Source organism: Pseudorasbora parva, chromosome 3 (genome assembly GCF_024679245.1).
Source record: "Pseudorasbora parva isolate DD20220531a chromosome 3, ASM2467924v1, whole genome shotgun sequence".
NCBI classification, from domain to species: domain Eukaryota; kingdom Metazoa; phylum Chordata; class Actinopteri; order Cypriniformes; family Gobionidae; genus Pseudorasbora; species Pseudorasbora parva.
Window position 1 is genome coordinate 10,072,535 of NC_090174.1, and position 12,795 is coordinate 10,085,329.

Consider the following 12,795-nt stretch of genomic DNA (forward strand, 5'->3'; position numbering starts at 1 on the left):
GTTGCCCTTGTTTGTTTTGTTGCTTCTATTGCTCTCCCCTTTTTGTAAGTCGCTTTGGATGAAAGCATCTGCTAAATGATTAAATGTAAATGTAAATGTAGTTGGGCACATTTGGGATATTATAAAAACTCAACGGAACAAAATATATAACACTGGCCTAGTGGTTTTTGGATATTTTACTGCAAAAATAGTACATAGTGCACCTATAATGATAGACATTCAACATTACAGGATAATTGAAAGCTATGGATTTCAACATTTTTTAGGCTTTTAAAAAATATCAACTTTTAATTACAATAAACTTAAAACAATCTTTACATAAAAACATTATAATAAATGTCATATTTACCTGTGGCCTTCCTACAGAGAAATTGAATAACATTATCAAACACCTTTCTTAACTGCATAAATTATAAATTAAATATAGATTAATCTTTATTAAAGCTATTTTTTTAAAATCTGTTATTCTTTTATTAACATTAACTCTTTCCCCGCCAAAAACAGAATTTTCCGGGTTTCTGTGTTTTCACTGTTAGACTCTAGGGGGAGGCGCTATTATGCAACTTCTGAATGAGTACAGAATCTCCTGATCAAAATACAGGTGAGGAAGACAGGGGAAAAAAGCAATCGTATGTAAGAAGATGCATATGTAAAATTACGTGATCATCACAATTAAACAGCATTTACTGTAAATCAAAAGTGGTGTTGATGGACTCGATCTACTCCATCTGTCTGATCATCATTTTGAATCTGATCTGGATGTAGTCTTTGACAAAACGTGATTTTCTCAGCCTTTTGTTCAAAGTCTCGCTTTTTTTTTAAATGAAACTTACCTATATTTAAGTGTTGATAAAAAAATGAATGCATCAAGCTAGAATAAAAAGTTTGCATGTAACATAGGCCAAGTGTTAAACCAGATCGAGCTACCAAGCAATAAACATGCCGTTGCGGATTCCAAAATATTGTACGGTGCCTGGGCTCGACAGTAATGCAACGTGCAAGTAACTGTGTTCATTCTAATGTCTGATCTGAAATGTGATGATTCATGATGTTCTTTGTCTGTGTGTCAGTAAATCAAACCAGTGACTAACCATCAACTTGTTTTTTTTTTTTTTTTTTTAGTAGGATGACAAAAATCTGTTATTTAACGGTGATTCAATTCTATAAAGAAAGCGATCAAAGAAAGCTTCCTTTGCAATCGTTGGAGCAGTGTGTGCTGCAGCTGTCAATCAAACAGAGAGAGTTTATCAGTGACACGTTCATCAGTGACTCTCGTATTTTAAAGGGGTGGTTGCATGCGATTTCACTTTTTTAACTTTAGTTAGTGTGTAATGTTGCTGCTTGAGCATAAACACTATCTGCAAAGTTACAGTGCTGAGAGTTCAATGCAAACAGAGATATTGTCTTTTAAAGTTATGGCAGTTTATTGCCTACAAAAATGGCTGGTTGGGACTACAACAAGCTTCTTCCCGGGTTGGTGACATCATAAATCCTTGCTAGTCACCGCAGATGTGACTTCTGCCCATTCTGTAATGGTAAGGGGTGTGGCCCTTGCGCTTTTCGGAGAGATGTGCTTCATAGAAACAGGAAGCAAAAAAGCCGTTTAAAGGACAGTGGAGACAGCGGTGTGGAATTAAGGTAAAATATATGCAAAATACGGCATAAAAAAAAAAAAAAAAAAAGAAGTATTAAGACGTTATATCTGCGCCCCATAAACACAATCAAGCCTAGAAAAAAAACAAGTAACCACCCCTTTACCTATATCACGTTTGCCGTGTTGGTGAAGATGAAAGTATGCGATAGTGTATAGAAACTGAGTTGCAAAGACGAGATCACTGCTTACATGAGCTCAACATGTGTCTGTAATCCGCTACAATGATCATCTCTGCAACCTTTCATCCCACAATCTTAATATAATGCCATATATCTTAATATAATGCCATAGATCTAAATATACATAGGTGTGATGCATCACTTTTCACAATTAGTTAAACATGAGAACTGTAATAGTAAAATTTACGTACTTTATCACAGCTGAAGTTAAATAAATGCAATATTTTTCAAATACACAGATGTTTCAGAAGACATTTTCATTCAATACTTTAAGTACTGCTTAATACAGTGTCTGTTTGTATACAAATAAAGTTAAAATCTACACTATCAGTGAAGTGGGGTCTACAATTTTTATCAGTTTTAGTTTGATAAACATGATAATATAACATCGCGACTACGCGAAAAGAGGTTTTACTTTTCTAAAAAAGCCGGCTGCTCTCGAATCGCTCTCGCGGTACTTTGTTGACATACGTCACAGTCAAGTCGGACAAAATTTCCAACCGGCATTCACTGCTTGAAGTCGAACAAGCCTAGCCTAGAAATCTAGACGCACCCTAGTGGCAGCAAATTTAATTTGCCCGCAAGTGTCGTCTAGGAACTCTCAATACCATTCTGAGCTGTGTTCCTCAAAATCTGGACGGCCCAATCACATCATGTATAGAGTCGGCGGGCGGGGCCATAATGACGACGGCCGAATTGCGTTTGCGTGCTTCTAGTTAACACAGAAACTGGCGAACGGCGGCGGTCTTTCGAATCAGCTCTGACCACGACTCTGGAAGACTTGGAGTTAAGCTTTTCTCTGAGAAAAGAACAAAGAGCGGCACTGAAGTCATTCTTCAAAAGGGAAGATGTGTTCGGAGTTTAGCCGACCGGATACGGCGAATGTTTAATCTGTCAGCGAGCTCTGCTTCACCTTCGTTGCTCTGGTTGGTGTAGCGCTAACCTATCGCGTGCAGAGGGAGTTTGAAAGACAACCGTTTATCCCACCCCTCGGATTGAGCCCTGTCTATGGTGAGTTTCCAGACCAAACATCTTGATGTGGGTCTGGCTTGTCAGGCTAAAACAAGCCCGTTGTCATTGGTTGATTGCTTGATCATTGTTCACATGTGTCCCTTGTCTAGTCTTTAGCAATTGTGAATTTAAGCCCTCATGTTTGCCATGGCCCTTGATGAGTATTGTTTGCTGTAACCTCTTCATAGCCAAGTCTGTTCTAGTCTAGTCAGTTTCAAGTCAAGTCTGTTTATTAGTCAAGTCATTACCTGCTTTGTTTTTGTTCACACAGTAAAAAACTGCATTGGAATTAGTGATGCAAAGTCTGATTCATTTCCACGAACCGGTTCAGCTCAATGACTCGGCTCAAAAAGCCGATTCGCAGGTTCCTGACGTCATCACGCAATGACTATGCATTTCTTTTATGCTTTTTGATACATTTCTCTGTCATGTTCTAACAAGGGAACGTTCAAATAAAGTAATAATCTGTATCAGTGCACATTGAAACAATAGAATAGTTATTTGCAATTTTCTGATTATTGCCTTTCATTCACTTAATGGTGTTTGTGTTGTGTTCAATTAAATAATTTATCCTTCGCGTCGGATTCAAATGAAAATTGCGCAACTACAGTAACACATTACAGGCACTTATCAACAAACCCGGATATGTTACATGTCTAAAGTAGCTATATAGAAATAATAAACCAGTCTTATAAACGTATACATTTCACTTAACAATAATCTGCATAATAAATTACAGTAAAATGTATGGGTTTTGCATTTTTTAATAAAATGTTATTTAATAACAGTAGTCATAATAAGCATATTTCCAGTAGTCGACGTGCCTCAGAGTTATGTCGTCAAATCAATCACTCTCGCCTCGGTAATCCTCGGTAAACTTCGACAGATGTGTGAACCACCTGAATCGTTTCTTTTTCAGTCGGACGTACTACTTCGGATTTTGCGTCTACCGTCATCAACACAAAACTAAAGTTTGATTCAGTTCAATTAGTGAACCGGCTCGACTGGTTACTTGCTAAAAAACGGCTCAAAATAACAATTCGTTCAAAAACCAAAGATCCCTTTGGATCCTTGGGTTCACCACTACAGCTTGCCTTCAGTGGACCTGCTTCGTAATTGCGTCTTTCTATGTGTCGAGTGTGTGTCACACAGACGGGACATTCTCAGACAGCGTGTTCTCTTTTGTCTGGCAGCACTTGAATTATTTGAAAGCATTTGAATAAGAGCATGAACATATCATGTAATGATAGCCAAGCTGTAAAAAAATAAAATAAATCAGGCCCCATTTGAATTATTTTTTGTGACCGATCACATCTAAATTTTATAGTAGGCCGAATTAAATTTCTGTGAATTAAATTGCATCAAATCACAGAAATTCAATTTGGTCAACTGAAAAATTTAGATGTGATCAGTCACTAGAACATTTTTAATTAAGGCCTGATTTTTTTTTTTTTACTGTGCAAAAGATGATAGTTTAGTACAGGGCTATTCAAATCTTGCCCTGAGGGCCAATGCACTGCAGAGTTTAGCTACCCTGATCAAACACACCCACCTGTGATTTTCTAATGATCCTGAAGACATTGATTAGCATGTTCAGGTGTGTTTGATTAGGTTTGGAGCTAAACACTGCAACGCATTGGCCCTCACGGGCAAGATTTGAATAGCCCTGTACTAAACTATCATCTTTTGCACCTGGTTTAGTGTGTTAACTGAAAAATTCAACACGTTAGCAGGCTAATTTTGACGGCTCTAGTAGTTGGTTGTTTAGTAGTCTTCACTAGTACACTATAGTGGCCAACTGTTTGTTAGGAGATAATGTTTTATCACTAACTGTTGCATGGCTCTTTGATATTGATGTGGCCAATTAAGGCCATTAACTGTGACTTCCTTACTAAAAGTTTAATTACTTTTCCGTTTGTTTGGAAGGAAATATTTGAGGGCAAATGGGAATCAATCTCTATCAAACGTGTTTGCTTTCTTGATGTCCATTCATTGGACACTGCATTAACTAAGTTAATATTGCCTTAATTATTTAGCCATTGCTGAGAATTGATTGTCCTGCACAACAGGAGAGGAGGCCAGGGAAGAGTTTTGCTAACAATTCATCATTAAGCACTGCCAGAGAAGGAGCCAGTTTTCAAAACGCCCAGCTTTTGGACTCGTTTTAGGCTTGCTTAACTTTGAGTGCAGAAACATAAGGGGAGAAAGAATTGGCACCAGTGTGCAACAACTGAATCTCTAATTGAAAATAAACTAATGGAATGATGAGGCTTGTCTTATATTGACAAATAATGCTGGCACTGCCTCCAAGGCCAGCCCTAAACCAGATTCGGAATGTTTGCTTCTGGCAGTCGAGTCACTCGTTAAAACCGTTAGAAAAGATAGATGGTGAAAGATTATGGGCGGCGTATGCAAAGAAATTTGCAAGTATAAGAAGAGAGCTGCAGTCTGTGGACAGAACGAGCCGCGCTAACAGAAAATCTATACGAGGAAACGGCATCGACTTCCTAAAAAAGATTCATCTTCCCAGACAACAAGCTCATGCAGGCATTATTTTTCTTACGATACAAAAAAGCCACTCTAGACATGTCTTCTCCAAAACAAAGAGATGAGTTCAACTATAAAATATAATCCCAAAACAAGAAGTTAATTCTGTTTGCTGTGGTGAAAAGTGCAAAGCTGTTTAAACTCGCATTAAAAATAACAAGTCACATTGACGCTTGACAACATGTCAGAGATTGTTGCAATGTGCTGCACATAAATAAACCGTTATAAGTTTTTAAGGCAAAACTTTCAGACTTTGTCATTTAAATTCCTTGTAAAATGAGCATTTTGTCCCCCGACTGTGTCAGACAGTAAGCTATAATAAATTGGTTGTAAAGTGAGAGAGTGCAAAAAATAATAGTAATAAAAAAGGATAGAAAACATTGGCAACAGCATATAAATTCCTAGATAGATTCTAATCAGCATATTAGAATGTTTTTTTAAGGACTATGAGACTGAACTACTCCATGACTGGAGTAATAATGCTGAAAATTCAGCTTTGTATAACAGGAATACATTGCTTTTTAAAATATCCAAATAAATATCTGTTATTTTAAACTGCAATAATCACAATATATCACAATATTACAGTTTTTACTGTATTTTTTGATCAAATAAATGCAGCCCTGGTGAACATGAAATACTTTCATACTTATAAAAAACATTTAAACAAAAAGATATGTTATTGTTACATTATGCTGTTATTAAAGGTCCTGTTCTTTGCGATTCCATCTTTCAAACTTTAGTCAGTGTGTAATGTTGCTGTTAGAGCATAAATAATACCTGTAAAATTATAAAGCTCAAAGTTCAATGCCAAGCAAGATATTTTATTTAACAGAAGTTTCTTTTCAAAGCCTACAGCGATCGGCCGGTTTGGACTACAGCAGGAAGTGCAGGGATGTAATGACGTCACTAGAACCGTTTGTTGACTAACCCTCCGCCCACAAGAACATGCAAAATAGGGGGCGTGGTCTCGTTGCTCTCCCACGTGGAGAAGAGCACGCATTCAGCGCTTGCATCTCCACGTTATGGTAAAGTGGGCTAAGCTGCTGTCCAATCACAACACGGGAAGCGCTGGCCCAATCAGAACTCGTTACGTGTTTCTGAAGGAGGGACTTCATAGAACAAGGAAATCATCAGGCCGTTTTTAGGACAGAGGAAACAGCGCTGTACAGATAAATAAATTGTGTGAAAAATACTGTGTTTTTTTACACACGAAACATGAACTTGTTATATTGCACACTGTAAACATAATCAAAGCTTCGAAAACATGCGAAGAACGGGACATTTAAATGTTTTAAATTTTACAATGTAGTGCGGTACATTGCCAACAAAGGTCAGATATCATAATGCCTAAAAGTCTAGTCTAAAAATGGCATAGCAACCTGTGCTTTAAAAAAATTGAATGTACAATTCGAGATTTGAATCGAACTGTGACCTTGGAATCGAAAATTTTATCTAATTGAAAAATTGTGACACCCCTAATGTCTACTGTAGTATTGTATAGTCTTTGCTTTAAAATATGGGCTGAATGCTCTTAATTGGCAGTGTGTATTTTGTCAAAATCAATAGCCTTAAGCTCTAAACTGATGAAACCTGCATACAGATGTCAGAATACACAAAAGTACAGCTATCCAAGTAGCAGGATTGCAAGTGAGTGACATCACCTCTTCACAAGCCAGACAGAAAAATTGTTTGCCAAGGCCCACTTAATACAGAGGGAAAAAGAAAGATGGAGGCTAAGAGGCTTAGAAACATGAACCAAATGTCATGATGTTGAATTCAGATGACCTCTCTGGTAATCTCTGTGTCGACACTCAATCACCACGTCTTGGTCTCCCTGACAAAAGGTAAATAACACTTGTCTCTACTGGCTAGATTAATCGCCCGATATTCCTGAAGATGAAATGGAAGACAAAAACCTTCCAGACTCAAGTTTAGAAGATGTCTAGAAATCTAGACTGAAAATGTTGCTATTTCTAGTTGATTTTATTTAAGGAATGTAAACAAAATCAGATATTATTATTTGAAATCCAGGATGCTAAGAAGCCTCTAAGTCAGAGGTAAACATGATTTAACTGACATTTTATGTTTGATATTTTATCCAGGAAAACATTATTTATTTCCTTTAGGGCTGATTCCAAATTATGGTTCTAATCAGAATGTAAATGTCTTTATTTTCGACTATAAAGACTGTCTTTAATGAGCTGGTTCTGTCATAAAGCCCTGCAATAATAATTTTGTATGAATGAATACACAGGAAGTACTAATTAATAACGTTTCATTGAATTTAAGCCTCTCCAATTAAACAGTAACATCCTTAAACAAAGGTCTTAACTGAACAGGCAGCATTCTGTTTTAGTTATTTGAATTAACTAGCAGATGTTTAAGTGGGTATATGTGATGAAAGCTAAGGTTCTCTTTTCTTTGCTGACTTGAAACCAGATTGCCATTCTTTATGCACTGCGTAGTTTCCCACTAGAGATGCTGTTCCTAGATCAGTGTACAAAATACGGGGAAGCTGACTTACCCAGTGACTCCTTTGATCTTGCTGGCTTCCACGGTTGCAATCGAGTGTTTGGCTCCGGACTGCATATCCCATTCAACCTTCCACTGGTTACTCTTCGACTTAGTGCTGAGGAGGTTCACCCCTTTCTTTGCTTTCACCCTGTGAAAGAGACATGGAGAGTTTTAAAGAAATATATATGGCTGGAGTCCGACAAGACTGTTATGGATTTAAGCATTTCACTCCAAGAAGTTGACAGACACCTTGGAATGTTTAGCCCTCCAGTTTCTTAAATTTCTTATAAAGAGTTTTAATGCTATGACATTCATCACTAGATGAATGTTCAGCCCAAAAAATAATTTAAAGAAACAATTGTTCATTTGCGTCTGTTCATATTGATATGGACATTAGCATGCTGTCATTGTGCTGAAAGTGTTTTTATTTAAAAAAAATTTATTGGACATTAAACATTTTATCTTTCATTTAGCCTTTCTAACATTATTTCCCCACACAGGTCTGAAAACACAAATCACATGCAAACTTTAATTGTCTAATTTTGCCACTAAAATAAGCATTTCATATATATATATATATATATATATATATATATATATATATATATATATATATATATATATATATATATATATATAGGCAAAAATATAACAAAAACAGCTAAAACACAAAATAAAACAACAACATTGAAAACATAAACAAGATGATATATAAGAAAATAAAATATAATACATTTTAACATTAATGTAAAACGATAAAACAAAATAAAGATAACCCATGTTCAGCAGTTCCAGGAATTGTTACTGTTGTATAAATCCAGAAGTTCATTTATATAAAGATTGTCAATCTGTGCTGCAAACCAAATCCTATTTGCCATTGATAGCTCACATGACTTCTGCTTCTTCATTATGATCTCTGAGACCTTACATCTAAAAAAGCATCCGCCTTGCATCAATTTCTGTGCACTAAAGCTCATTCTCATCATGCATTTCCCCTTCGTCCATTAAAATTCAAAAACATCAGCCTTTTCTCTGATCCACAACCAGATTCCGATGATAAAATCCCTGTGGAACACACCCCCGCTCTTTCAGAGAAGCCATATCTTCAAACACCACAGTCATGCTACATGTGGTTCCAGCAGTGTTATGTTCCAATAGATGGAAGCTGCTGCTGTTTTGGGATCATACATGTGCTGCTTAACACCTTGAATAGGTGCAGCGGCACAAGACACGGTAAATGATGTATGCTTTAGCCTCTGGATTACTGACCGCTCTCTGAGTTCCTACTATCTGAAATCGACCTAAGGCAGCAGTGGAAACCAACCGCTTTGAGGTCTGCCCACACCAAAGATCCATTCAGCTGCAATGCCGCAAGAAACGGTGGACACAGCATACATGCGAGACGTGAGGCAATGAATGAAAAAGAGTGAGATAGAAAAAAGAGAGAGCATATTGAATCCGATGAAATGTCAAAGTAGGAAGATTGTTATATTAAACAGCAAAAAAGTTTACATCATGATGTTTCTCACACATTATTGATCGTGATGATTAAATAATCTGATTGGATAAAACTAATTTGACCCCCCCCACACACACACACCCGTTGACTGCACATCAAATTGATGCTCCATTAATGCATATATCATTTGTCTTATTAATCAATAAACTGTACAAAAAACGACTGAGTACTAAGATTGAGTACATTTGGCAAGAAAAAAAATACAACTTTTTTAACATTTCATGTTTAATTATTGAGTAATTATTTGTAATTACTCATTTACTAACAATTGCAAAAATATTTTTTCAGTGTATTAATGAGTTTCTACAAGCAATTAGAATGGTAATCAGTCTACAGCTTATTCATTAATATAATAAACAAGGCTATTGTTCACTATATCACTTAGAAAACTAATTGTTTACTGTTATTATATTAATATCTTAATATTATGCAATATATCAAAAGAAAGAACAGAGCCTCTGCTTTAAACAACAACAACAACAACATCAAAACTTTTATTCTAGCTTCATTCATTCTTTTTTTATCAAACATTACACAACAGGTTTCATGAAAAATCAACATTCTGAACAAAATGTTGCGTTCATGCCCAGTCCAGATCGGATTCAGATTGATAATTAAAAAAAACAGAGTAGATCCAGTTCATCAACACCACCAAAGCTTGCGCCATTCTTTACCTCATCCTGGCTCAACATTATCTATTGGTAAGAATAGGCAGTTTTGAATTAGATGTTGTTTATTGTTTGATCACGTTATGTTACATGTGCATAAGCAATGCTTTTATTGCTTATTATTGCTTCTTTTTATCCTGTGTTTTGATTCGGAGAATATGCATAATAACACCCCCTATCACAAAACAGTCAAAACATGGATTGACAAAAATTTCTCCATCAATGGAGTTAGGAGGAATGGAGTTAAGAAGGAGTTAATGTAATTATTTATTGAACACTAGTGTGTTTTATATCAGGAGGCTGCGTTACAGTGCCTAAAACTACCTTGACCATGATTAAATCAATGTAACGCATGGCCTCATATTGATTACTGCTTTCATTTAAGAACTAGCTTATAACTTCACAGGACATTTCTGCAAGGCATCTGTTCTACTGCACTTTAGGAGCCAATAAGAACCACACTAAATGGTTGACCAAACACTCATAACGTAACGAAACATTCATTGATAGCTGAATCTGTCTCTAGGATTAACCTCAGAACCGGTTAACCTAAAAAAACTCAGTCCTTTCTCTTTGAACTGCTGCCTCGAATTGCACTTACCTGATAAAAGGCGGCCCCTGCTTTGAGGAGTAGACCATGACCAATAGCAGAGGGTTCAGTCGCCCATTTCAACAACTCAGTCAACGGGGCCTTATCTCATCCCCTCAGCCCCTCCATCAAGTACAGAAGTGATGATCACAGGCTGTACTGCACTTTTATAAATATTAAATATGAGAAAAAAGCAGGTCTGACAGCAAAGCCTGGCTCGTTTTCAAATCAAACACAATATCTTTTAGATGGGGTGATAATAACAGATTTTTGATGTAGCTCTTCACATTACACTGTGAAAAGCTGGAAATGCAGATGACTGGCGGGCGACCTCATCATTTTGTGTGATGATAGAGAGTACCGTGCAACAATTAGATTATTCAATTTATTAAGCATAGCGCTGAATTACTTTATCTTAAAAGCCTTACATTGTCCACATTAATTAACAGTAATTCACATTTAACCGTCAAATTTAACAAATGTCTTGCGTCTTCAGGCCATATGCTACTAAATGAGGAATTTCATTAGCCGGAACTTTTTTTAAACATTTATTTTTTATTTTTATGAAACAAATCAGCCAAGTCCCAGACTTAAATGCATGTTTGAGCAGTCCTAACTGATAGTAGCTTTGTTTGGTCTCAAGATGCACACCAGTAATGTACTTTTCTAAGGCACGTATAAAAGTTACTTTGGGACAGATTTACTAAACAGGGCAAGTAAGCGGAGAGTGCAATTCTGTAAAAGAAGCAAATTAAAGCACACAGACGCAGCCGGATCATTTTCATAATGACCAATGCAATTAAGATGCGCCTTTTTGGGCGGTAAATTATGAAACTTACAAACCCCAGTAAGTTATGAGTGTAAACCTTAAAAAATCACCTTGTGTGATTCATTTAATTCGTCTCCTCCTATAAGTTTTACGTCTGAAAGGGAAGCTCCTACAAATACATAAGCAGTTAATTCAGCCGCAAAATAATTCTATCCATGCCTTTCAATGTTAATTTAGTCTTTAGTAAATCCTTACAGTAGTTTTTTTAATGCCAAAAGAAGGTTTTTGCTAGTACAAGCTGTTAGTAAATCTGGCCCTTAATGTCCTTATTGAAGTAAGACCTAAGTCTGGCTATAATCTAAGCTCTGTCTGTGAAACCAGGGGACTATTGCACAAAACTAGGATAAGGGATTAAGCCGGGATATCTTGGTAATCCTGGCTCAATTTATCTGCTATTATACAGATATCTTTTGTTATTGTTATCGTTCTTGGTGTGAATGTGCCTTCAGGGTACGTTTACATGACATCGGTCTACTAAATGTTGCATACAGATGACAAGATCACCAAGATATCCCGACTTAATCCCTTATCCTAGTTTTGTGCAATAGGCCCCAGGCCTTAGAGTATAAATCACTCCACACAAACAGACAATGTTCAATTGTCAAGGCCATAGTAATGTGAACTAATTATGCTCACTTTAGTCATCATAAAATCAAAACTCAGCTGTCTTATTTATGTTTCTAAACTCACAGCGAAAGATCATTGCTGTTTTGAAAAGTGTTTTAGTAAACTTCCAACAAATGAAGGTTGTTTTTGCCATGGGAAAAAAACATAAAAAAGGTGTTGTTTTCCCTCCTCTTTACAATTCTGACTTTATTTCATCCAATTGCAAGTTTATAACTCACAATTATACTTTTTTATAAAGTCAGAATTGCAAAATATGAACCCACAGTTGCGAGACAAAAATCAGAATTGCGCATTTATATTTCACCATTCTAACTTCCAGTCAATTTTTAACTGCATTTTTCTCACAGTTCTCACAGTTAATTCTGTGTGCTAACTTGCCACTTCTTTGTAATTGTTATGTAATTATTGATTTACTAACAATTTCTGAGTGAAAATGGTTTCAAAGTAAATCCAACACCATGTTTTCAGTTGCTACAAACATTTAGAATGTTCAACAGTGTACAGCTAATTAATTAATAGAGTCAATGAGGCGTATTTATTACTTTAACTATGTAATTGCTTACTGTGATTTTTATTTTTAATTAATGTAATTATTTATTGAACACGGTTTTATCATATTGCTATTGTTTTATTAAGAGTTGCTGAAACATTCATA

At 36.1% G+C, this 12,795-nt stretch overlaps 1 protein-coding gene across 2 annotated transcripts in view; it reads right to left on the bottom strand.

Annotated features, from left to right (window-relative positions):
• The window catches only part of tmem132e (transmembrane protein 132E), a 497,444-nt gene that overhangs the window by 64,208 nt on the left and 420,441 nt on the right, over positions 1-12,795 (bottom strand). For both annotated transcript variants that reach the window (XM_067437778.1, XM_067437777.1), the window contains exon 3: positions 7,919-8,056. In XM_067437778.1, the coding sequence (XP_067293879.1) occupies positions 7,919-8,056 (138 nt within the window). The remainder of the gene's footprint in view (positions 1-7,918; positions 8,057-12,795) is intronic.